Genomic DNA, 26,564 nt, shown 5'->3' on the forward strand with positions numbered 1-26,564 from the left:
AGAGGGAATGCCAGGCATGTCTTATTAAACAAATTTAAAGAGCATGCTTCTAACTGATTGTTTGCCCACGGAAACTGAGACAGTTGAGCAGTTTGGAAACTGAAAGTGCACTCCCCTGAGACAAAGGTACTTTTACAAAGTACCCTCCCTGGTTCATTTTTATGCAAATGAGGAATCCAAATGTGCAGTTTTATTGATCCAAATAGCACTGTCATGATTGGTCAGCTTTGAGCATCCTGATTGGTGGTTATAGATTGGTCAATAAAGATGCAAAGGAGGACATATTTGTACAGCTCTGATTGTATGCGGCAGGTCTCTCCCAATTGGTCAAAAGAGATTCCAAGAACTCCTTTATAAGGGTCGGCTCAGAGGAAGGAAAGCAGTACACAAGGTTTGGCAGCATAATCTGTGCCTTTTCCCTAAAATGCAGCGTTTTTGTGAGAGACCCTGTCAGCAAGGCTGCTAGACTCTATGAGTCTGAGCTCAATTAACCATCAGGAGTCCTTGGCAGGTATATTCCTTCTTGAAGTTAACACTGTGCAAACCTGTTTTTAGGGGAAAAAATCTTTTAAAAACCCAAGCCTATCATATTACTGTCTCATATTACAAATCTGCAATTATTTTCGTTGTTTATGTACTTATTTTCTATGAAAACAAGCTCCATGTTTTACATCACTGAACTTCCAGCATCTAGCACAATGCCTGAGACATACTAGGTAATCAGTAAATGTTTTAATAAATTGTGTCCAAACCTTGGAAAACATAATGTAGAAAAACAATAGCTCCTTAGAATACAATACTAGTAGACTATCATCATCCATGTCAAACCACTTGACTGCTTTGGCTGCTGATGGATACAAAAATTCTGCTTTTAAAATCTCATTGAATTAAACAGGACTATGTCCCTGCTATCTGCGTGGCAGTGTGCTGCATGCCAGAGGCATTCTGAAAGGTGATCCCTTCAGCTCCAAAAATGGTGTCTGATAAGAGCAGAGAATGGTTCCTTAACTGTGGTCTGGGAGCGGTCCCAGGACCCTTTCAAGGTGGTCTCCAAGGTCAAAACTATACTACACTATTTGCCATTTTCTCTAACAAATGCAGAGTGGAGTTTTCCAGGGGCTATATGATATGTGTTGAAAGGTAGTGCAAGGTCTGCTTGTGTGTTGTGTCCAAATTTTCATAATTTTAAATTCTAATTCAGTAAATATTAATAACTATAACCCTCATAAACAAAGCTCTTTGGAGTCTTCCGTAAGTTGTCACAGAGTTATGTAAATCCTTTGTAAAGGGGTTCTGAAACCGAAAAGTTGGAGAACCACTGAAATACAATACACTGTAGTTGACAACTGAGACTCAGATGTGAAGTTGCAACCAAAAGGTTGAGAATGCGTAAAAGCAGAAGGAAACAGCGTGGAGAGTGGAGGAATTGGCCATGAAGGGTCTGGGCGAGGGGCAGCCTGGACAAAAGCCCTCGGGGAGTGCGCCCAGGGAGTGCAGAGAGCGAGGGAGAGACAGGCCCATCGCCTTCCAAGGACACACATACTCCCCTTTCACAACTCAGTCGGAGAAGCTGTAAATTCTTCTCCTGCCGGTCAGTGATCTAATAAAAGCCAACGCATAATTTGGACCACGCAGGAAATCGTATGATATGGTGGCCTCTCCGAATTATAATGTCTAAAACTCCGTTCAGTTAGTAATAACTGTCAAGTTTGGCATAGGGGTAAAAAAATGTATCTGTATCTATATCTATATCTGCTTTCTGACTTGGTGGAGGGGGCAGGGAGGAAAGGAATGTAAGGGCGGGAAAAAAGGCATTAAAGAAAGAAAACGCGCGCTGGGGGGAAGGGAGGAGGCGGCGCGAGCGGCCAATGAATGAGAACCCGGCTGCGGCACGTATCCCCGCCACCCGCATGCGCAGGCGCGCGCCGAAAGATCTCGCGGGAAAGGACCGTCGCCAGTCCCGGCGCGGCGCCCAGGTAGGGGGTGGGGCAGTGGAGGCGGGAGTGAAGTCTCGCGATAAGAGGCAGTTGCCGTAGCGGAGCCCTCTGGCAGTGTGTGTGAGGATTCAGTGCTGGAGCTGTGGACGGTTTGTTAAGCCCGTTAGTGCTCCTGCCGAGACTCACGCAGTCGTCATGTCCCGCTACCTGCGTCCCCCCAACACGTCTCTGTTCGTAAGGAATGTGGCCGACGATACCCGGTAAGTCCAGGGAAGGGGCTCCAGGTCTACGCGAGGAGGCCGCAGGCGCTCGGGGAGGACCCTGGCGGCGGCGGCGGCGCGCGGGGGCCGGGGGAGGGGAGGGTCGAAGATGGCGGGTTTCAGGCTGGAACTAGGCCGCGCCGCCGGCCCTACCGCCGCGTGGGAGCGAGGGCGGCGCCCCGGGTCCTCCCGGGCCGCGCGGGCCGCGTGGCGTGGTTTCCGTCCCCCTCCCCCTCGGCGGCTCGGGGCCCCTTTCTCCTGGCTTCCTCGCCTGCTTCCACCCCCTGCCGCGGCCAACATCCGCTCCCCATTGAAGTTCACATTTTTTGAGGTGCACGCCCCCCTCGGCCAGGGATCTTTTTCTTTTTCTTTCTCTATTTTTGTTAATTAAAGTTTTGCGGCGAAATAACGGATCGGGGGAGGGGAGTGTGGCGAAGCATTTGATACCCCTTTTTTTGTTTTTATATTTGTGGTATTTAAAATGGAGACCTTTAAAGAAAGGGAATATTGTTTGAGATTTGGAACATCACATTTTTTCAGTTAAACCGTACGAACTCGTTCTTCCCATTTCCCGGATATACTGGTCGCCCTTGGAGAACGGGGGTTTAAGGAGCCTCTACCGGGAGGACGCTGATTACTAAATTGGATTAGTCCAGAACCTGCCTTTGTTCTCACAATTCCCTTAATTGCTTGGAGTTGCCGTTAGAATTTTTTGAAAGAGATCTTATCACAAAATGAGAGTTTATATTTCACAAATAATCCCTCTACTCTTCCCCGCCCCCCCCCCCGAAATAAAATGTTTTTGCTATCTTTGTGTAATCTACATTTTTCTGTCCTGATTTTAAGTAGGGAAAGTAAGCAGTAGTGATTATTCTAGCGTTCTAGAAAAACTTCCCCTTTGTCATTTGACATTTTTAAGGAGTTATATGTATTTGCAACATTACTTTTGAACTGTTTAACATGTCGCTAAAATTTTAGGGTGAATATGTGTGTTTGGCATGATTCAGAGTAGAGTTGACTTAAAACTATTAAACTCGTTAGCAGTACCTACATACAACCTAATGCTACTATGCCTTTTGTGAAAAATGAAGGATGTGGATAAACAATAGAATAAATTGTGATCAAGTACCCTTAAATGCCTGTTTTCCTGGTATTGTAAAACAGTAAGGATTTTACCATAAACTCCATTTTTTATCTTCCTAAATCTTGGATTCCAGCCTTCCTTTATCAGAAAGATACATTGCCTCTATGTATCTTTTTTGTATATTCTTAAAATTGGCTCTTAATATTGAGATTTAGAAAGCTTGTCTGTTTCAGGTCACCCAGGGACACAGACAGTCCTTTTCATTAACTGAGATATTAAAAAAAGATACCTGTTTCTTACAAAGAAAGTCTTTTTAAGGAAGTGAACATAAAAATTTGGGGTCTTTTTATGATGTTTTAGGTCTGAAGATTTACGACGTGAATTTGGTCGTTATGGTCCTATAGTTGATGTGTATGTTCCACTTGATTTCTACACTCGCCGTCCAAGAGGATTTGCTTATGTTCAATATCCTTTCTTCAGATGGCTGATTAGTGAGGGGTGTTGAAGTTTGAAATTCAAGTTTATGTAAGAGGTAACATCTAAAAAGTAGTTTACTTTTGTCCTTTAATAAATGTCTATGTCTTCCATTTTTTAAAATTAATTCTAACTCACATTGCTCTGTTTAAGTTAATACAAAATAGTAAGACATTTAAATTCCCCTGTATGCTGCTGAAACTCAAATCAATGATTATAGCATGTGACTTAATTTGAATACACTCTGATTTCTACCACCTTTAATGTAAGTCAAATTAAAAGTTAATATGTTCTTGTGCTTAGCAATGAAAAAAGTTTGGTATTCTTGTTTGTTAATTTGAATCACTTGATCGAAACAAATTGTATAACAATGAGGTAAACTCTTTAATATTGTCCCCTAATTTGCTGTCCTCTGTTGTTACCTCAGAGAATGTAAAGCTGTACAGTTATGGCGACCCCAAAGAGAAAGCATGAAAGAACCTTTAGAGTAGAGTTCAACACTTAAGGCAAGTAGACAAGCCAAAGACCTCTTAAGGATCAGGCTTGAAGAGAAGGGAGAGTTTGGGAAAAGAAAAAGTAAAGAAAAGCTGGAAGAAGGACAAGCCTAATGGGAGACAAAGCCTCGCTTTATCTACAAAAGGGGGAAAAGGTTGTTTTTCAAAGTTAAAGATAAAGCCATCTGTCATATTTGGCCAAGCATCTCATGACAAGTCCTTCTGACAAGCACTTAAAGAGTTAAAGGTCAAGATGAAGTTGAATGATGGCCAAGATTAAAGGAATCATACCTGATGTATCCTACAGAACAACTATTTTCCTTTTTTTTTCCTTCCCTTCATGTTTTGTAAGCAGTTAATTTTCAAAATTATTCTGGTTTGGTCTAGGGACAAAACCTGTAACTTGATTTATGTGGGCCTTTGATGTTGTGATTGTGGTCTTATATAATGCACTTTCTTAGCTTTGCAAGTTAAAGTGTACCAGGATGTAATGTGTTAAGCATACAATTTAGCGTATTTCTGTTTTGGACCAGGTGGTCAGATGCCATAGGATAGTAGGCAGTGCCCTTGAGAGTAGTAGCATTAGGTTCTCTGGTCAATCTGACTCCACAGAGCCATGCTTATGCTTAAAAGAAGAGAGATGCATGCACTGGGAACTACTTAGAAACGCTTCTGGTTGTGTTGCAGGGTCAGATCTGGAGAAACTACCTGTTTATAGATTTTAAAGTGGCTGCTGTGGAGCACACACATCTTCCTAACTTCTGGAACTTGGGTCTGTGATTCCTGCTGACCATGCACTGCTTTAGCACTTATGATCAGTTGGCTCTGAGTAGATTGGAAAAGGCCTTTGGAAATCATTCCCTGGCCCAGAGTTTCACAGTGACATTACTTCACTGAGATCATCTCTCTGAGACAGGTTTGGGCTGTGTACTTCAGGCTAGGGAAGTTTATTTCTTATTGCTTAAGTTCAGTAAGTCTCTTGAAACGTAGCAGAGCCCTAGCCGGTTTGGCTCAGTGGATAGCAGGCTTGAGGACTGAAGGGTCCCAGTTTTGATTCCAGATAAGGGCATATGCCTGAGTTGCAGGCTTGATCTGCAATGGGAGGGCATGCAGGAGGCAACTGATCAATGATTCTCATTGATGTTTCTATCTCTCCCTTCCTCTCTGAAATCAATAAATAATGGGAAAACATTATTTTAAAAAAGGAAGTAACAGTGGAATCCTAGTGAGACTTAATGAGCAAATGTGGAAAGTTGCTACTCCCACAGGGCCAGTGATCAAGGACAGTTGTGGCAGTTTGAAGTAGCAGTGCATTCTGGCTTACAATGTTGACCTGGTTTTAGAGTGCCCTGTGACCCAGGATCAGCAGTAGTTTGACTCAAGAGTATGTGATACTTGAGGCAGAAAGAGTTGTCATCTAAAGGAAAATTGCCTTTTTTTTTATACACATACTAGAGGCCCAGTGCACGAAATTCCTGCACTTGGGGAGAGTCCCTCAGCCTGGCCTGTGCCCTCTCGCAGTCCCAGAGCTCTCAGGGAATGTTTGACTGCCAGCTTAGGCCCACTCCCCACAGGCGGGAGAGGTTCCCAGCACTGACCACTAGGGGGAAACTCCTACATTGAGCGTCTGCCCTCTGGTGGTCAGTGCACATCATGGCAACTGGTTGTTCTGCCATTCGGTTGATTTGCATATTGGCCCTTTATTATATAGGATGGTCTTTTCTATGCTCTTAAAGTAGTTTTTTTTTTCTTTTTTTAAGAAGACTGAGTAGCAATTTCTCCATATGTGTCATCAGCATGACATTTGGCTGCCCCTTCTGTGGCCACTTGCCTTCTCTTAAAGGTAGAGTAGAACCTTGCCATTTGTTCATCCAATCCAGGATTCTGGTTTTGAGGATAGCTAAAACTGATGATTTGGTCTCATTAATAATTTTTACACCTCTTGATCTAAGTCCCTTAAAAGTTTATTACATTCTGTTGCTTGAAGTAACAAATAAATTAGTATACCCATTAAGTGAACCTGTTTCTTTTAATTATTTTAGAACCCAACTGCATTAACCCTGAAGGCTGATCTGTTAGAGTATTAAATTCCCAATCAGTCTTTGTCTTGTCATATTGAAGGTCCTATGATTTTGGACTTGGAATAATCTCTCCCTCTACATTAACTCACATATAATAATGTCCTCAGGAAAGAGGAGCCGGGAACCCACATGGTCCTTAATTTATTTCAGAACAAAAAAATAGGAAATCTAGTGAGGCCAACCTTTTAGTCTCTGGGAAAAAAGAATATCAGTGTCAGTCTTGAAGGGGGAGAGGGAGGGAAAGTGTCACTTGGAGTAGTTTTCACTCTGCTCTCAAAAATATCTCAAATATAAGAAATAGAAAAATAGGCAAGTTTAAATCGTGCCTTAGGATAGAATGAAAATCCACACTCAAACCTAACTAGCTCCCTTTCCAAAGCTTTTACATCAAGTACTGTTCTGAATATGTGCTTGGCTTCCATTAGAATGGTGGTTTTAGGAAAGGCACTAAATTTAGACAGAATAACTGAAAAGCCAAGAGTTTGTGGTATTATTGCTGACATTGAGAGGACAAGGCAACTTAGCCTCTGAGATAAAAACCAGGGACCAAGAGCCTTGGCATGGCTCAGGGCTGAGCATCTACGTATGAACCAGGAAGTCATGGTTCGATTCCCAGTCAGGCATACGCCCAGGTTGCGGGCTCCATCCCCAATGTGGGGTGTGCAAGAGGCAGCCTATGAAAGATACTCATCATTGATGTGTCTCTCCCTCTCCCTTCCTTTCTGAAATCAATAAAAATATATTAAAAAACAAAATGGGGACCAAGAGTTCCTGCTTTATGTTGCTAGATAATATCGAAATTCTCAGGTTAAAGGTAGTCCCAAACTCACTTCTTGGTTGGATGCTGTGTTAGTATCATTGATGTTATGGCTTTTCAGTCCAGGAATCTTTATAGAAATGGTCAGTTATTTCTTGAGAGCATGCGTGTCTATGCATGGCTGTAATACACGTTTGGTACAGTGATATCTTGAGTATTGCTTGATTCTGTTTTGATTACATTATTGCAAGTGGCTAGTTAACCATTCTTCCCTGTGTGGTATAAAGGAAGACTACTACGGTAAGCAATAGTGTTAGATATGTTTGAGAAAAAACAGCAAAATTTAAGGTTAATGCTTTCCTCTTGTAGGTGAGGTATATTCATTCTGCTTGCTTACACAAGAACTATTGGCATTTTCTTTTTTTCATTTGAAATAAAAATAGAAAAAACAGTTTTGGTTTTATTTTTTAAGAGATTTTTGTTTTAACATACAACAGAACTGACACTTGTTTTTCTTTTTGTCTTATTTTGTAAAGTTAATTCTTAAAACAGGGAAGTTTTTTGATAGGATTATTTGGTTATTTCAGCTATAATTTATTTCAATAATAGTTTGACTATTTTTTCACATGTGTTTTCAATTGTATGCCTTGGAAATTCACAAGTGCTTTAATATTGTGAAGTATTTATAGCTGATTCAGCCAGCTAGTGAGGGGTCTGATAGATGTTCTAAAGTAATAATGAGAGATTAATAATATTGTGAATTGTTCAAGATTTTCCAAGTGAACTTTCACTCATTATCAAAGTTCGCAAAATTTCCCAAGCCCCTTAACATTTAGCACATTTGAAGATGTTCGTGATGCCGAAGATGCTTTACATAATTTGGACCGAAAATGGATTTGTGGTCGCCAAATTGAAATACAGTTTGCACAGGGAGATCGAAAGAGTAAGTACCCTTATGCCTGATACGTTTATAAAGCATCATTTGAAAAGATAGAACAGTGGTTCTCAACCTTCCTAATGCCGCGACCCTTTAATACAGTTCCTCATGTTGTGGTGACCCCCAATTTCATTGTTACAAATTGAACATAATTAAAGCATAGTGATTAATCACAAAAACATTATGTAATTATATATGTGTTTTCCGATGGTCTTAGACGACCCCTGTGAAAGGGTCGTTCAACCCCCTCCCCAAAAGGGGTCGCGACCCACAGGTTGAGAACCGCTGAGATAGAGTATCTTGAACACTTTGTTTCTTCATATTTTTAGATGTATTACAAAGTTTTGGGGTAGACAAGGTAATGTGGAGATAGGAATGCCTGAATTATGTTTGGACTCTCAAGTACATTGATGCTATCAGCTGTGGCATGTTTAATATACTGGGAGTGAAATTGAAGGATAAAATCCAGAAAATTTTGGGTCTCTTGAGCTATTTTTCTTCCTTTAAAACATAATTGGGTGCCGAAACCGGTTTGGCTCATTGGATAGAGCGTCGGCCTGCGGACTGAAAGGTCCCAGGTTCGATTCCGGTCAAGGGCATGTACCTGGGTTGCGGGCACATCCCCGGCGGGGGATGTGCAGGAGGCGGCTGGTCAATGTCTCTCTCATCGATGTTTCTGACTCTCTATCCCTCTCCCTTCCTCTCTGTAAAAAATCAATAAAATATATTAAAAAAAACATAATTGGGTGATTATGTGAGTGTATATAGCTATGAATTAGAGTGGGAAAGGCTATATAGATTAAACCTAGAATAGATTTTATATTAGTGGTTTTTATTAGTATGCAGTTTTTAACTGCTAATGAGGCAGGAGTACAGGCTTTGAAATCAGATAGACCTTGTGAGTGTATATAGCTATGAATTAGAGTGGGAAAGGCTATATAGATTAAACCTAGAATAGATTTTATATTAGTGGTTTTTATTAGTATGCAGGTGTTAACTGTGCTAATGAGGCAGGAGTACAGGCTTTGAAATCAGATAGACCTGGGTTTGAATTCTGTCTCAACCATTGATACCTTGGACAGGGTATAAAAATACAGTGATTAAAATAGCTGATGAAGAGAGGGGGAGTGCTTAGGTAAACTATAAGCTATTGGTAATCTCTAGGTCTTGGGTCAGATGATGGGTTCCTGGGTGTTCACTATGTTATTTATGCATACATACACATGTAAAATACCTGCTTCTTAGAATTGAATGAGATAACATAAATATTGAGGGCTGTCTAGGGGGGTGGGTGTGTCTAAGGCATTCAGATTCAGTAAATGTTAGCGCTCTCATGCTTTTCTTTGTTGTGGCCTCTTAAAATTGTATGACAATATATTACTGCCTTTTTAAAAATATTTTTTTAGTTGATTTTGGAGGAAGGGAGGGAGAGAAACATCAATGATAGAAAATCATTGATGGGCTGCCTCCTGCACGCCCCCTACTGGGGGATGGCGCCTACAACCTGGGACCCTTCGGCCCACAGGCCAACGCTCTATCCACTGAGCCAAACCGGCTAGGGCTATTGCTGCATTTTGACACACATTGTTCATAGTTTACCAGTAAGTATTTTATCATTGTTAATTGTATTCTTAATGAATGAAAGTCAGGGTGAGATGATTCCAAAATAAAATTTAGTTCAAAAGTCATTTGTATATTTTCTAAGTGTTTCTGTTCTGTGTATTTCATAGCTCCAAATCAGATGAAAGCCAAGGAAGGGAGGAATGTGTACAGTTCTTCACGTTATGACGATTATGACAGATACAGGCGTTCTAGAAGCCGAAGTTATGAAAGAAGGAGATCAAGAAGTCGGTCCTTCGATTACAACTATAGAAGATCCTATAGTCCTAGAAAGTAAGTGTGATGTAGCACAGTGATCTATCAAGGAAGATTTATGTTTGTTAGCTTTACATTTTTAAAAATTTTTGTGTACTTCTAATTATATACATTGTATGCTTTGTTGAGACTAAAAATATTTTAGTGTTTTCATTTTAAAAGTTTTATGGTTCACTTTTTTAATTAGAAACTTTATAAGACTGTAAATAGACATTTGTCACTGTTTGCTTTTTCTGGTGTACTTTTTAGCAGTAGACCGACCGGAAGACCACGGCGTAGCAGAAGCCATTCCGACAATGATAGGTAAATAACTTTGCTTTGAAAGAGACTTATACATTTTTTCAATTTCAGAGTGAACTTTTGCTCTAAAAATAATAAATTTGATTAATATAGAATCTAATTTTTACTCTAATTGTATCTCTCCTCTGTTTTGAAAGATTCAAACACCGAAATCGATCTTTTTCAAGATCTAAATCCAATTCAAGATCACGGTCCAAGTCCCAGCCCAAGAAAGAAATGAAGGCTAAATCACGTTCTAGGTCTGCATCTCACACCAAAACTAGAGGCACCTCTAAAACAGATTCCAAAACACATTATAAGTCTGGCTCAAGATATGAAAAGGAACCAAGGAAAAAAGAACCACCTAGATCCAAATCTCAGTCAAGATCACAGTCTAGGTCTAGGTCAAAATCTAGATCAAGGTCTTGGACTAGTCCCAAGTCCAGTGGCCACTGATAGTATAAACCATGATATTTTTAGGCATGTATCATTCATTTACTCATAGTTTGGTTTACTTAAATTATCAGGAATACAATGTTGCAATGATGCTTACAAAACATTTGTCAGTTTTCCCTGTACCAGGCAATGGTTATAATTAAAGTGATATGCTGTTGAGAAGCCACTCTTAAGAGTCCAGTTTGTTTAATGTTATGGGCAGCTACCAATTTGTGGTGTCTCTGTATATTTTTGTAAAGATTCTCATTTTTTATGCTTGAAGTATTGGTGAAAAGATGTTGGTTGACCATAATTTGCAACATTGTCTTATTAAAAATAAACTCTTATATCCATATTTGGTAGACCTGTTAACCTAGAAATATAGCTTGCTAATAAGATAGAATGATACAAAAGTGAAGTTGTAGCCACAGTACACTGAGTGATCAGACACATTTAGGTTCAGGGTGGACCTTTTTGTCTTGTTAAGATGTCTAGGCCCGTGAAAATAGTTAATTTATGACACAGTGTGGAGTAGTTCTTTTCTTAACCCCACCTTCTTAGGGAATGATGCAACTGGGTTAAGTAGCATTTCCAGGGAGATTGAGTTTTTTATTGAAACATGGAGCCTTCACTGCTTTTTTTCTGGTTTCTAAGAAGATTTGAAATATACAAACATCAGAAAAACTCACCTTAAAATTTGAACAGGTCAATGATGACAAATAAATTTGAGGTGGAATTGATGCTCTTATGTAGTTAAGTTACTCTAAACTTGAAAGAACATTGTTGACCATAATAACTTAGTTTTTGCTGCTTTTAAAAGCAAGTAAATTGTTTCACCGGAAGTTTGTGTACATAGTGTAAAAGAACTGAATTTTGATGCTTATAGCACTAGGTGTATGTGCATTTGTATCAAAATTTGCCTACCTCTTTATGAAGGAGGCTTGTTCTTCACATCTGTTTATTTAATGTGAGGCAAATTGAAAGACAACACTCCCATTCTAGGTGATTCTGTGGTGCCATGAAAAAGAATTGACTTTAAGTACAAGTCACATCTTTGAGTCTTTGATTATCGATGTAGTACCTGACTAAAAATGAGGAAAAAATTCCCTTAACCATTCATAATTTCTAGCATTTCTCTGAGAGATCGTTTTTAGGAACAATAAAAGTTACTTGATGTGTCCAGTCTCATTTCAGAATAAAAGCTAGCATCTTTAAAATTTTTAGATTGCTTGCTTGCCAGGTTATAAGAAATATTGTGGGAAAACGACTCCTTTTAGAGGATTGCTTTTTTCAATTTTGCTTTTAGTAATCTAGGCCTTGCCTGTAAAGAACAAAAGGTGGTTTTTAAATAACTGTTTGTGGAATGTGTTTAAAGGGTTGATTCTAGAACCTTTGTATATTTGATAGTATTTCTAACTCTCATTTCTTTACTGTTTTGCAGTTAATGTTCATGTTCTGCTATGCAATCATTTATATGCACGTTTCTTTAATTTTTTAGATTTTCCTGGATGTATAGTTTAAACAGCAAAAAGTCTATTTAAAACTGTAGCAGTAGTTTGCAGTTCTAGCAAAGAGGAAAGTTGTGGGGTTAAACTGTATTTTCTTTCTTATAGAAGCTTCTAAAAAGGTATTTTTATATGTTCTTTTTAACTAATATTGTGTACAACCTTTAAAACATCAATGTTTGGATCAAAATAAGACCCAGTTTATTTTCTGCTTGCTGTAAATGAAGCAAACATGCTGTAATAAAAACAAAAATGAAGGAAATAATGATTAACTGGAATTATTATAGTTTTTAATGAGATCCTAAAATAACAATGGAAACAATCTTTTGTAGATTGAGGAATAATTTTAATCAGTGTTGCTCTAGGCACAACTAACTTTTATTTTGGAAATGAATAGAACTTAGCAGTAAGGTACATCTTTTACATGGTACTTAAAAATTCCTTAGGTAATGTCAAAGCCCCCTTGGGTTAAATAATTTAGGTTATTAGTAGTGTTAAGATATGCATTAAAGTGAAATTTGGTCAGCTAATTATAAGTTTAATTGGGTAGACCAATAATTCTGCTCTCCCCAGTTCTAAACAAGATATGTTAGATCTTGTTTATGGCATGGTTTAAAATGCTTTTGCATTGAATTTGATGAGCAATTAATAAGTGGTAACTATTTTGGGGAGCTGGTTTAGATGTTTGAATTCCAGCTACTAAATAATGGCAACAATTATAGCTGATAGTTATTGAGTATTTATGATGTGCCAGACACTGTTCTAAAAGTTTTTTATGTGTTAGCTCCTTTACTCTTCACAAAACCCTATTAGAAAGATACTTTTATTTTCCCCATATCACAGATAAGGAAATTGAGGCACAAAGACAGGGCCAGATTATTGAGTCCAGACCTGGTCCTCTCATGGTTGGATGGTTATTTTTTTGTTTGTTTTCTTTTTTTTAATGGACTACAATTTGAGAAAAGTAGATTGAGGATATGATTCTCAATCTCTCTAGAATTAAAAGACCTTATATTTTCAATTTTTTACTTGTGTCTCTTATTTTTAGACTCATCTATGTTATTTCTGAAATAAGGTATCTAACAGCTTCAAAAGGACTATAATATAGTTGAACCCATGATAGTTAGGATCCTACTGATACTGATGAGGATCCTTACACAGTGCTTTAATTTTGGGATACATACTTGAGTTACACAATTACTGAGTACCTACTGTGTGTCTGGCACTGTGCTTAATATACTAAAACATCAAGACTCAAGTGAGGGATGACACTTCACCTCCCTTTTTACATTTTGTTTTAAGCCAAATAAGAAGAGAAAGGACAGATAATGCCTCAGTGAGAAAGAAAAGGTGTGCTACATAGTGTATGAGCTATTAAGGTATAACCCTGGGAACTATTGTACTATTCTCTTGAAAATCTGGCCCAGTAAGCTGCTACTCCAGTTCAACTAACAAAATCCTGTGTACCACAGAGAAGAATACAGAAAACCAAACTGACAAACATCCTTCTTTTATTTAAGACCAAACTGCAGCTGGAATTCCCAGTACAGTTCTGCTTACTGCACTTCAAGAAAGATCTGAGAAAGCGGAAAGAGAACCAAAGAAGGGCAGTTCAAGCGACCAAAGGGTGGGTGGAAGGTGCTGCAGTATGAATACTGTGTGAATATTTTGACTCTGGTCTGAAAAGATAAAAGAATGTTATTGAAACTACATGGAATAATTGAAGTCCCTTCAAGTTTGAAAGTAAGCATTTTAGGACAAATAAAAGGAAATTCAGCTTTGTACTTGTGGAAACTAATCCCTAAATCTGAATAGGTTTATATTGATTCATGGATAACAGGTCCATAATAAATTACTGGAAACTAGGATGTCTGAATATCACGGTAGACAGCCTTAAGTCTCCTACAGTGCTTCTTTTGGTCTGTCTGAAACTAAATTGGGTGAGAAAAGGCATGGTCCAATATAAACTTTTTCTTGGTTATCTCTTAAAGTCAGATACATTTTTGCTATTGGCAAATATTGCCTTTGTTCCAGTGCCAGTGTTTTACTGTTTAATGGTTTGCTTTGTTGGCATCTGAGTTTATTTACCTGTATGCCATGTGCAGTTTACATCTTCCTTAAACACTATTCCCAGGTAAATTATAATACTTGACATCCAGTTAAGAGGTTCCACATCTCTTCTCACCTCTTTCTTAGCATATTCAGCAAACATTTACTGAGCCCTTATTATAAGCAAAAATTGTATTGGATAATTGGGAGGACAATAGATTTAAAATTCACTTATTCAGTAAAGGTCTGAGCACAATCTAGTGAATAATATTACAGTATGGCCTCATTGTTTTGAGGTGTATTGTTTGACAATATTTTACACCATTATCCTAATGTAATTATGAAACCCAATATACTATCAAAGATAAGTAATTTTGTGGTTACCTGCCATTAAAAAGTATCTGGTATTTTTGTTTGCATCCCATTAATACAAATAATGAAAAAATGATGTTTTGATCTGTAATAAACTGATTTATTGTGCAGTGACTGTAATATACTAGAATTATATTAAATTGTTAACTGACTCCTCAAACACACATTAGGAAATAATCCCCCCAAAAGTATTTCATTTTGCATTAGATATACAGGACACTGGGTGCTATAATTAGATTATTTTGAGGCAGACAGCTGTTATCCCAACTGATTTAGTATGTTCTGTAACTGAAAATGTTCGCCAAGTTATACTTTTTAGTGATTGACATGTACATTTTGTAGGGGACATGTTCTGTGTATAGTGAATAAATAACTTTTATAGTATCACAAAATGTTTTGGATTCCTTAGTTCCTTATTAGGGTATGAGGGCTATTTGCCTATATATTGATTCCATCACTCATTTTTTTGTCATGTTTCTGCCACATTTAAACTTAAAGTTATTCATCTAAGAATATGGATTTGTAAAGATTTTGAAAATATAGCAGAATACACATATTAAGGGGAGGTATGAACTGGAGGTTAATGTATATTTTTCAATCCTGAACTGGAGGTTATTTTTACTCTTGTTAATCTTGAACTTGGCCAAGATACATAGAAAATGGCAGATTAGAGTCCATGATTTTTCATTTAGTTCATCTTCGTCAGTTTTGCACTGCGCTTTTTTTTTTCCCCCCAAAATGGACAATTTTTTTTAGAGCTTAAACTTTTAAGGGAATCTAAGGTTCACTGAGAGGGGAGATTATTAATAGATTTATAAGATAGGTTTAATTTTAAAAAGTATTTTGTGACTCTTCTTAATGGAAGAGGTTAAATGTAACCCAAGCTCTCACAGCTGTTGTGACACACTTTTTCCAGGCTGGTTTCCCAAATTTCAATATTATATTGCATTTTGATCATATTCTCGTTTACAAAATCCCTGAGATATTTTGAAATAGGGGAGCTGTGACTTGAGACAGCAGAGTAGGGTAGCTCAGGAATAATCTAACGGCGTTCTGCCAGGAGGTCTATTAAAGCCTTTAGGAATCCCAGGAAATAAACTGTTCTCATTGATAAATGAAGTAAAAGCAACCTTTTTGTCTTCATTCAACTATTGGCATCTCTAAGATGGAAAGGTTCTTTGGAAAGGTTGTTCTTTCTAGGGTTTTCATCTTCTGCCAACATTGTTAATGTTTAGTGCTTTACGTTTATGTATTCCTAACCTTTGTTTCACCCTTATATTAAAGATGGGATTTTTGTTGTTGTTTGGAATAAAAAGCAAGGCATGTAAATTCATTTCATTGATAATTGCTAGCGTAGTTTGTTACGTAAAAGGCCTATGTGAAGTTTTTCTGGATCACATCTCTGAATTCTAGAGAGAAATAAACTGGTCTAGGAGCCAAAAAATATTGGGGCTTTCTTGTGTGTGTAAGGTTTTAAGGAGTTACAAAGTTACTTGTTTTACAAAGTAACTGCCTATGAGAAAGCAATTAAACACTAGAAAACTTGCCCAAAACCCTTCCGTTTCTTATTAAGTATATTTTGGTTTCCTCAAGTACAGTGATTATTTTATACCTTTCTAAGGTATGTGATGTTATCATTCACCTTTTATTTAGGTCATCTTAGCTGTTAAAACTTTCCCCCGCCCTCAATCCTCTATCATTCCAATCATAAATGTCTTAACACTTTTATTTATGAGAAAGGGAGAAACATCAGCTGCCTCCAATTGGGGATCCAGCCCACAACTAGGGCATGTGCTGTGTGCCCTGACTCAGAATCTGGGTGATATTTCAGCACGGGACAACAATCAAGCCATGCCAGCCAAGGCAGGGCGCTATACTTTGAAATTATGGGGTGACATCTGGTTAACAAAATTACAGATGTCAGGTATATAGTTCTACAATACATCTCCTGAATATGTATTTTTTTCTTTTTAAATACATTTTTTATTTTAGAGAGGGAGGGAGAGGGGAGAGAAACGGTTCAGCTGCCTCCTGCACACCTCCTACTGGGGATCAAGTTAGCGACCTCTTGGTGCATGGGTTGCTGTTCAACCACAAACACACTGGCCAGGCCACGCCCTGTGTATTGTGTTTACCACCCAATTTACACTATTTAAATGTATGCAAATCAAACTATCAAAGACACCTGTGCTGAGAATTGCTCAATGTCCTAAAAAACAAAAAAAACCTTGGCAATCCTTGACACCAGGTATAATGTAGGGGTTTAGTAATGGAGACTCAAATGTTAATTACCTACAAATCAGTTATTTCCCAGTTTGTATGAGAATATAGCCTTGCCATGCTAGTGTAGAATTTAAAGGATTAGCAACAAATACTGAAACAGAAGAGGTCTCGTTCATTTTAGGAATTCTTGTGCTAATTTTTTTTCTATAAACCTAAATCATCTTAGAACGTGTACTAGGAGATGTAATTAAACCTGTTTCACTCAATAGCAAATTCAGAAGCTTTATTTTGCCTGCAGCCTTTTGCTGTTAGTCTTGAATGGCGGGAGGAGGGGGATGTCTCAAGTAATTAAAACCATACCTGATCTTCAGCTGGGTTAATTATGTGCACTCTAAGAATAAGTAGTAGGCAGTCATAGCAATATTTTATATAAAGTAAAAAAGGTACTGGGTAGAAAAAGCTTTATTTTTAATTTTGTGTTTCAAATTCATATATGCACATTTAAATACAACATAAACTTGCCTTTAGGATATAATTATGAGTTGGGCAACATTAGCTCACCTTAATTTATTTGGAGAAATATAACTTGGTCATTCTGCCTGAAAATATCAAAAAAAAAAAAAAGCTGCCAAATTAGAAAGTAGGGCACTGACAAATTATTTTAATGTTTTTATTGATTTTAGAAAGGGAAACATCGGCCACCTCCTGTCCACTCACCACTGGGATCACCCAGAATCTTACTGGTGACCACCCGGTTTGTGGGTCAATGCTCAACCACTGAGCCACACCAGCTGGGCTACAAACAGAATTTTAATTGATCTTCACATTTTTAATTTACTATTTGGTTAACATCCTTAGCATTTATTTTTAAAGTAGGTCAAACATGTTATCAAGATATTATGCAATAAATCATGTTTTGCATAAGTGGTCCCCTGGTTACTCTTAATGGTGACGAAACACTGGCATGATTAAATATACTTGTATCATAGGTTAAAAATATTCAAAGCCAATATGAATTTTTAAGGTTGGATAGACCTTTAGCAAGCTTATCTTTGGGCTTAAGAATAACAATTAAAATAGTCCCATACTGCATTTCACATCTTTTACAAGTAGGAAGTGTTTTAGCAGCTTTAAAACCTTTTCAGTTATATAAAACAGTGACACTATGATTTACTTTGAAATATAGTTTACAACCAGATCAATTATACATACACTGGCACTTTAGCACAAGGGCAAACTTTATTTTGGACCTTTAAAATTAGGCCATAGTGTAAAAAAGAGTCCATGGTCTTACATTAGTGAATTCATACTAAAAATACTCTTATTTTCGTTAAGATGAATGGTAAAACTTTACATATGCTACAAGTATATTACATGTATTTACATGGCTCTTTCCTAGGTACTTGCACATTATACAACTCCCTACTTTAAGCAAGCTTTTCAGGGATGATTTGAGGCCAATCACTATCAGAATGGCCTATGCAGTGTTTTAAAAGTTACTCTGTGACCACCAAATAACTTTCTATAAAAAATGGCACATTTGTTGCAGTCACCTATCCACTGCATATAATGGGGCCAATGGAGGATACAGTCTCATTCTAAATAGCTTCTACTGCCCCTTCCACATTCACCACCATTCGGTTTAATCATTACTTTACCCCCAACAAGCAAGAGTTTAAAAAGTTGATTCCTTTAACATTTTCCAAATCTAATCTTGAGTAGTTTTGCTTAAAAGTTACTCAATTGAGAATACTTGATAAAAGTACTATTATCAGTAACTTAGTTATTTTAAGTGGCACTGATACTACCATTACATCACAGTGCACAGCAACACAAAACAAGATGAAGTCTGTATTTTCTACAATAATTAGCGGGGTTTAACACAGATTAATTACTGAGTATTGAATTTGGTGTGAAACAGTTGTCAACTACCCTTAAATATTACTCAGTTTAAACATTAGTACTTTATCTTATTTTATACCTGTACCTTAAGTAAGGTTTTCAGTTGAAATGTCATTATTTCCTTATCAGAAGAATTAAAGGAAACAGGAACCCAGTGGCTTGGTGGTTTAGGAAGTACACTTGGTGATGGCGGCTCACTAAATTTGGCTCCAGCATAGTTCTGATTCGTTTGAGACTTAAAAAGTAAGCTGGGACTTGATAAATTGGAGTTCCAATTTTGATTATTTGTAAAGTTTTTGTTCTTCCCCCCATTTTGCATGGCCTGCCATGCAGCTGCTGATGTGTTATAAGTATGTCCTCTTTCTTTTTTCTTATGAACCATCTTCATCTGGGAATTTTGATCCTTGGTCTTCTGTCTATTAAGTTGTTGGTTCTTACTAACATTTCTAGATTGAGGGGCTGGAATGTTATACCTCTCTCCACCACCCATCTTCAGCTTCTTTGTCACCTGTAAGTGAATGGAAACAAAATAAGACTCCATTAAGAAAAACTCAAAACTTTAAGGAGCTTCTAGAGTACCAACTTATTACTCCAGAAACCTTGGGGAAGACTAAAAAATGTGCTACTCAGCCCTGGCAGGATAGCTCAGTTGGTTAGAGCATCTTCCGGATATGCCAAGGTTGCGGTTCCACCCTTGGTCAGAGCATATTACAAGCAGCAGCCAATGAATGTATAAATGAATGGAACAACAAATCTATGTTTTTTTTCTCCCTCTCTTTCTCTAAAAATTAAAAAATTTAAATGTGCTATTTAGCTGCTTTAACTTCATTATATGTTCACACTTCACTATATGCAGTTATTACCTTTATAAGAAAAATGATCTTACCCACAAATCTGAAAAATCCTCTACTTAAAAATAAAAACAAGTGGTTTAAGGATAAGTCTACCATAAAATGTTTACCCCATCACAACGTGGATTTTTTAAATACCTTTCAGTCTGCTTTTCAGATTGCAGGATTTCCACTGCCTGTCCTCTTCCTTGTTGCCAAGCCCAGGATAATAGATGTTGCTTTCTCTCAGATCCTCTCCTTTGTCTCAGTGCATTAGTTCTCATGGGCCAATCTGCGGAGTTCAGCCTAGGAGCTGAGGCCAACATCTGAGTCTCCTCAGCACACACGGTTGAGAGAAGTCTTAGCTAGAAAAGTAAAGTGACTTAATTCAAATAAAAAACACAGGAGAAAAAGTGATCGTTTATAGTTACTACAGAAATAGCCGACCACTTCCTGAACTTAAAGGCAGGAAATCTGAAGATGGCTTGCTTTTCCCCGTAACTGTCATCACTGAACTCTCCCCCGTGAGACCCAGGCACCCCTCCCAGGGAATGTGGGGCCCGGACGGGCGTCCGCAAGCCCCCCATAAGCTGTTCGTATCTTCTTCCCGGGAACTTCCCAGATTCTCAAACGGCTTATGTGACCACAACGCTGACTCAAACTAAGGAAGCATTAGCCTTTACAGCCGTAACAAGAAATTAGCTTAAAATTCGTTTTCTAAAAAGATCGTGTTACTAAAGTCCCAAGAGAATCTGTCATCTCTCGACACATCCGTTTTCATGAGGCCTGTTTCCCAACATGTCTAATCACGCAGTTTCCTTTGGTTCTGAACTCAACTCCTCCCGGTTTTAAATGAGTTTTCACACGCCAAGCCAGCTCCCGTCGAGCTATAAAAATGCCTCCCGACAGTCAATATTAGACACTCAAGACTCCGTTTTTACGTGATATTCCAAGAAGTGAGAAACGAAGGTATCAGTAAGCCCTCTTGAAAGGGTAAAAGGACCTATTTAACAGCCTTAAATAAATTACGATCTCCACAACGCGAGTCCGGAAGTTCGCTTCTTCCGCCGGGCCTCCGCCTGTCTCCGCCTGGCCCGGGAACCCGGGAACCCGGTCCTCCGGCCGCCCCCGCCCCGCCGGGCTCCCGGGTCTCGCCTTCTTCCCCCAACAATGGGGAGCCCGGCCGCCAACATGGCCGCGCCCACGGCGCCGCCACTCACCGACTTCAAGCTCGGGACTGCGGCGGCGGCTCCTACCGGCAACGAGGCCCGCTCCCCTTCCAGGGAGAGACGAGGCACGGGACGGACACAGCCCACGAGCACCACGACCCAGCTGCTGGCACCTTAGGGCACCGACGGCTTCCTCCTTCTGTCTCTACCGACAAAATGGAGGCCGGGGAGAGCGCAGGAGCGGCCGGAAGGCACGACGGCCAATCTAAACGCGCGGAGGCGGGTCCGGCCAATGAGGCGAGGCCGCCGCCTGTTGCTGGGCGGCTGGGCGAGAGCGGCGGTGGTTGTTGCCGAGGTTTTGAAATCCTCCCGGAGAGGAGCATGTCGGGAAGCACTGCGGGGCCCCTGGTGACGCCGGGCTCGTCCGAGGCGCCTGCCCAGCTCCTCCCGGCGCCGCTGGCCCGGTGGCCTCTGCCCTCAGTCCTGGCGAATCGCGACGCCGGCGCCCCAACCCAAGAAGCCCGCTCCTCCGGCGCCTGGAGGGGGCCTCCGCCGCCCGCCCGGCTCTCCCGCGGCCCTCAGGACCCGGGGGGTGACTGAGGGGCCTTGTTTCACGGGCGGGAGACCGCTTCCCGAGGCCGGGCTCCTGTCCGAGGCCGGGCTCCTGTCCGCGGCCCCTCGCACTCCGTGTCTCCGCGCCTCGCCAGCAAACCGCTGCTGCTCTCAGAACCTGCGGCGCCTCCTGTCCTCGCACCCGGCCTCGGCCTTCTGCCGAGTGGCCGTGAACGCCTTTCCTGCCGGCGGGCGCCGACCAAGCCCATCGCCGCCTCTGGGTCCCCGCTGGGCCCCAACTTCCATTGGAGCCCTTCACCGAATCTGCCACACACACCCCCAGCCCTGGAGGGCAAGTCTGGGCTTTATCTTGACGAGCACAGTGTATGCACAAGATGAGCTTGTAGAAAGAATGGGGGCTTCCCGATTCCCCTTCCCCACCAACGTGCGAGTGAAAAGCGGGAGGATTATGCCAGCGAGGTGCACAGTTAGGAAAAGGGCAGCTTCTGTGGCGGGAGCGGGCGAGCCATCCAACGTGAGTGTTAAGAGAGAACACCAGTGTCTACGAACACCTGAACGTTTTGTTACTGGAGTCCTAGATACTTTTTATAAGTTCCACACAATTCGCTTTTTAATCTCTTTTTTTAAAAATGTATTTTTATTGATTTCAGAGAGGGAGAGAGAAATAAAAACATCAATGATGAGAGAATCATTGATTGGCTGCCTCCTGCACGCCCCCTACTGGGAATAGAGCTGCAACCAGGACAGGTGCCCTGACAGGGGAATCCGTGACCTCCTGGTTCACAGGTCCATGCTCAACCATTGAGCCACACCAGCCTGGCAGTCTAAAGTTTTCTTAAGAAAACTACCTAAGCGACTGCATTTCTAAAAAGGAGTTTGTTAATCAAATTAATTTGGTAAAGTGTGTAGAAGAGATATTGTTGGGGTCCAACCCCAGCAGGTCCAGGGGTTCCCAAAGGTGTGGACCAAGTCGGTGAAGAAGAAATGCCACGGGAAGACAGCATTCAGTTCATCAGCAGCCTAGCCAGGTTCTCCAGCCAGGTTCTGTCTTTATTCTCCTGTTACATCTGTATTTATACCAGTTGAAAGGGCCCTTGAAACATGCTGTGCAGATGTTTCTTCCCTGCAGCGACTGTGTCAAGCAGCAAGGATGGACCGGCTTCAGGCAAGATATTTTTGAGCATGGGACTTTCTGGTACTATTATAGTCAAAATGCACTATACATGGTAACTGCTGGTTACTGAACATGTGATAAGAAAAGCTGCCCTGGCCGGTGTGGCTCAGTTGGTTAGAGCATCCTCCTGTGCATTGAAAGGTCATGGGTTTGATTCCTGCCAGGTGCATTAGGGAGGCAGCTGATTGATGTTCCTCTCTCTCTCTCTCTCTCTCTCTCTCTCTCATCCTCTCTCTAAAATAAACTTCAAAAAATTTTAAAAGCTGGCTTAGATATCTGGCCAGTAAAATAAATAGCTGTTTTTTTAAACAGGTCAAAACTTTGACTTCAGAAAAGACCCTTACAATATATTTTTTAATATAATGGTTTGTATTTTTAATATAACTAGTGGCCCGGTGCATGGATTTGTGCACATTGAAAGCAAATTAATTAGAAGAAAGATTTGTGTGGTAATTATGTTACTGCAAAAACTTACATGTGAAAATAGTATATATGAAATTATAAAATTAAAATACAAAATATTTTAATATTGCTGTTTGCCCTTTTTCTATAATAGAATTGTCAGAGATGAAAGAAAATTAAATATATATGAAAATAATATATAAATTGATTAATAATAGCATGATATAAAAACAAAGACATGATATAAAAATAACAAAAACATGATATAAAAACAACATTGAGCCCTGACCAGTTTGGCTCAGTGGATAGAGAGTCGGCCTGCGGACTGAAGGGTCCCGGGTTCAATTCCAGTCAAGGGCATGTACCTTGGTTGCAGGCACATCCCAGTGGGGGGTGTGCAGGAGGCAGCTGGTCGATGTTTCTCTCTCATCGATGTTTCTTTTTCTTTTTTTTTCTTTTTAATATATTTTATTGATTTTGTACAGAGAGGAAGGGAGAGAGATAGAGTCAGAAACATCGATGAGAGAGAACATCGATCAGCCGCCTCCTGTACATCCCCCACCGGGGATGTGCCCGCAACCCAGGTACATGCCCTTGATTGAAATCGAACCTGGGACCTTTCAGTCCGCAGGCCGACGCTCTATCCACTGAGCCAAACCGGTTTCGGCTCATTGATGTTTCTAACTATCCCTCTCCCTTCCTCTCTGTAAAAAATCAATAAAATATATATTTTTTTTAAAAAATTGATAAAACAATCCTATATAATAAAAGAGTAATATGTAAATCGACCAAACAGCAGGAACGATTGGTTGCTATGACGCACACTGACCACCAGGGGGCAGATGCTCAATGCAGGAGCTGCCCCTGGTGGTCAGTGCACTCCCACAAAGAGAACACCACTCAGGCACAAGCCAGGCTGATGGCTGGCGAGGGTAGCGGCCTGCCTCCACAGCAGTGCTAAGGATGTCCAACTGACAGCTTAGGCCCGCTCCAGGGAGTGGGCTTAAACCATCAATCAGACATCCCCCTAAGGCTCCCGGACTGCAAAAGGGTGCAGCTGGGCTGAGGGACCCCTCCCCCCAAGTTCATGAATGTCATGCACTGAGCTTCTAGTGATTGATAAATTGATTAATAAATCTACAACAACAAAGACATGATATAAAAACAACATTGATAAAAACAATGACTGAGAAATTGATTAAACAATAGTTGGTCTTCAAATACATTCTGTCAACAATGCCCGCTTCTTTCGGCTTCAGAGATATGTTGTGCCAATAGTTGGTCTTCAGACATATTCTGTTGACAACGTAGCTTTCAGCTTCAGAGGTACATTGTGCCAATAGTTGGTTTTTAGATACATTCTGGCATCGAGTGTGATTGGCACTGCATGCAATTGGTGCCAGCGAGAGCTTTATATGTATCGTGCATGTGAGAGTCAATGTTTATTTTTAAATTGCCAGTGCACATCATATGTACGGGCTGGTCGGTTGGACAAACCAACAGTCAGTCACTTAGCCTTTTATATAGATAGAGAGATGGTTTGTAAAGTGAACAGTCGTTTCAGTCTGAACACTTTATTTTTCTAATACTTTTTTCGGGTTTGATTCCCAGGTCAGGCACACATACAAGAATCAACCAAGGAATGCATAAATGGATGGAACAACAATTTGATATCTCTCTTGCTCGCTCGCTCGCTCGCTCTCTCTTTCCCTCCCTCTGTCTATAAAATCAATAAATAGCCCTAACTGGTTTGGCTCAGTTGAAAAAGTGTTGACCTGGAGACTGAAGGGTCCCCCAGTTTCAATTCCAGCCAAGGGCACGTACCTCAGTTGCAGGCTTGATACCCAAGCCTGGCTGTGGTATGTGTGAAGGCAACCAATCAATGTGTCTCTCTCACATCTATGTTTCTTTCTCTCTCCTCCTCCCACTCACTCTAAAAATCAATGGAAAAATATCCTCAGATGAGGATTAACAACAAAAAAAAAGTTTAATAAAAACATTTTTTATAATAAAATCAATCAATAAATTTTTAAAATAAAAAAACATTTCAGTGGCCCCAATTGTGTTACAGAATCCAATCCTCCTCCAGATCTTATCTGCATAAACACACAGATAATGTATTGGATACTTGTAATCATGCATACCGTGTCCCAGACTCCTAGCAGTCTCTCAATATAGCTCCTGTCTCATTCTTCATTAATATTTACTAAGTGCGCACAACAGCTCAGAACTGGAGAGCAGGAGTTAAAAATACACCCTCTTCGGGACATGTGAGACAGCCTCTGCCTGTCCCATGCTGGTCGTTAAAGTCGGTTCCACCAACACCATCCAATTACTGGTTCTCAGTTCAAGTGGGAAGATGTTGATGCCAACAAACAGCTCTCAGGATGTAGACCAGCCCCAATGCTGGCAGCCATGTGCATAATAAATACACAGGTTTTAATACCAAGCATTTACTTAACAAAAACTTATTTGATGCCTTCTTTGAGGCAGGCACTCTGCCACGCCTTGGGGATACATTGAGATTCCATCCCAGCCCTAAAGGAACTCAAAAGCTGTTTCCTTTACTATAAATCAGAGAGGAAAGCTGGTGTCTGGGAGATTTTTTTCCCTCAGTTCTTCCCCTGAGAGTTAAGGACATGCAATGCCAATTGTCAACACAAAAATCAACCTGCGAGCATTGATAAGGAGTGCAGGTTACAGACATTGTACCTGACTGAAATGGAGGGCGAAAGGAAGGGATTCTCATACTCACTGAAATCCCTTCCCAGGAGAACCTGTGGGAATTATGTACCAGTGGGAGCTACAATCGACGACCGAAACCTGTTCCATAAACATGACCTACCTAATCTGTAGGTAGAAGTGGGACAAAAAAGTGTTTCTAAAAGTTCGGCTTTGGAGCACTGGCAGGTTGCAGGCTGATGGTTATTGGGTTTTAGAACCAATCTCCCAGGTTTCCAAACCTGTGGAGCAAGTCTTTAGTGGGACTGACAACTGGCTTTCAGGCTGGGTCACTTAGCTCCCAGTCTGTCTATCTCAAAACAAGCTGGTCTGGCTATTTTTATTCCTCAAGCTCATGTATGAGTTCAGAATACAACTTTGAATGCTTGCAGATCTGTCCATTGATAGCTTAGGAGAAGCAGGTTCTTAGAACCCGACAAAGAGTAAAGTGGACCGCCTCCCTGGCATCTCAGTGTGCCTTAGGGCTCTGATCTCATTGCCAAACTGGTATCTAAGCACACACCTGAATTTGTTTCCTGGAGAAGCATCTGCTGTGTGTTCCCAGTTACTCACACGTTCCTGAGCAGTTGCACATCAGTTCCCAGCATTACAGTCATTTTGGTCTGATTACTAAATGGGGCACAGGATGTCAATGCTAACCTCCCACACTTCCTGTGACTCTGACCCAGGGGCTCTCAATCTCCCAGTCCTTTAAAAGATTCTGATGCATGGATTCCCACCCCAGGTCAGAATCTTGGAGGAAAGGTGCTTGGGTGTTCCAATTGCAGCTCAAGAGTAGCATACCCGGCTGGTGTGGCTCAGTGGTTGAGCATAGACCTATGAGCCAGGAGGTCACAGTTCAATTCCCGGTAGGGGCACATGCCCAGGTTGCAGGCTCCATCCCCAGTGTGGGATGTGCATGAGGCAGCCTATCAATGATTCTCTCTCATCATTGATGTTTCTATCTCTCCCTCTCCCTTCCTCTCTGAAATCAATAAAAATATATATATTTTTTAAAAGTAGCAGAATAC

At 40.3% G+C, this 26,564-nt stretch overlaps 2 protein-coding genes across 7 annotated transcripts; one reads left to right on the forward strand and one right to left on the reverse strand.

The window, feature by feature from the left end:
• The first annotated feature begins 1,997 nt into the window (after positions 1-1,997).
• On the forward strand, positions 1,998-16,094 carry SRSF10 (serine and arginine rich splicing factor 10). Of its 6 annotated transcripts, XM_059690838.1 has the most exons (7): positions 2,001-2,197; positions 3,642-3,746; positions 7,927-8,030; positions 9,755-9,917; positions 10,149-10,202; positions 10,337-10,438; positions 13,639-16,094. In XM_059690838.1, exons 1-7 carry the CDS (start codon positions 2,133-2,135, stop codon positions 13,697-13,699), a joined length of 654 nt encoding a protein of 217 aa, XP_059546821.1. In that variant the 5' UTR covers positions 2,001-2,132; the 3' UTR covers positions 13,700-16,094. The 6 variants fall into 6 exon arrangements, with proteins under 6 accessions (XP_059546820.1, XP_059546824.1, XP_059546825.1 ...); XM_059690837.1 differs by having other exon boundaries at positions 1,998-2,197; positions 10,152-10,202; positions 10,337-16,094; XM_059690841.1 differs by lacking the exon at positions 10,337-10,438 and having other exon boundaries at positions 1,999-2,197; positions 10,152-10,202.
• Positions 16,095-17,206: 1,112 nt separating this feature from the next.
• PNRC2 (proline rich nuclear receptor coactivator 2) lies at positions 17,207-20,855 on the reverse strand. Its single transcript, XM_059690844.1, has 3 exons — positions 20,715-20,855; positions 19,654-19,859; positions 17,207-19,172 (listed from the first exon to the last, which is right to left on the reverse strand). The coding sequence occupies exon 3, from the start codon at positions 19,152-19,154 to the stop codon at positions 18,738-18,740; it is 417 nt and encodes a 138-aa protein (XP_059546827.1). The 5' UTR covers positions 19,155-19,172; positions 19,654-19,859; positions 20,715-20,855; the 3' UTR covers positions 17,207-18,737.
• Between the last annotated feature and the right edge of the window lie 5,709 nt (positions 20,856-26,564).

Source organism: Myotis daubentonii, chromosome 3 (assembly GCF_963259705.1).
Source record: "Myotis daubentonii chromosome 3, mMyoDau2.1, whole genome shotgun sequence".
NCBI classification, from domain to species: domain Eukaryota; kingdom Metazoa; phylum Chordata; class Mammalia; order Chiroptera; family Vespertilionidae; genus Myotis; species Myotis daubentonii.

What these genes read in the sequence shown, in the direction of transcription:
- PNRC2 (XM_059690844.1), bottom strand. Translation starts at nt 19,154, where the DNA reads ATGGGTGGTGGAGAGAGGTATAACATTCCAGCCCCTCAATCTAGAAAT.
- SRSF10 (XM_059690836.1), top strand. Translation starts at nt 2,133, where the DNA reads ATGTCCCGCTACCTGCGTCCCCCCAACACGTCTCTGTTCGTAAGGAAT. An exon ending in AGATCCTATAGTCCTAGAAA is followed by an intron (nt 9,918 to 10,148) that starts GTAAGTGTGATG and finishes TGTACTTTTTAG; the next exon opens with CAGTAGACCGACCGGAAGAC. An exon ending in AGCCATTCCGACAATGATAG is followed by an intron (nt 10,203 to 10,336) that starts GTAAATAACTTT and finishes CTGTTTTGAAAG; the next exon opens with ATTCAAACACCGAAATCGAT.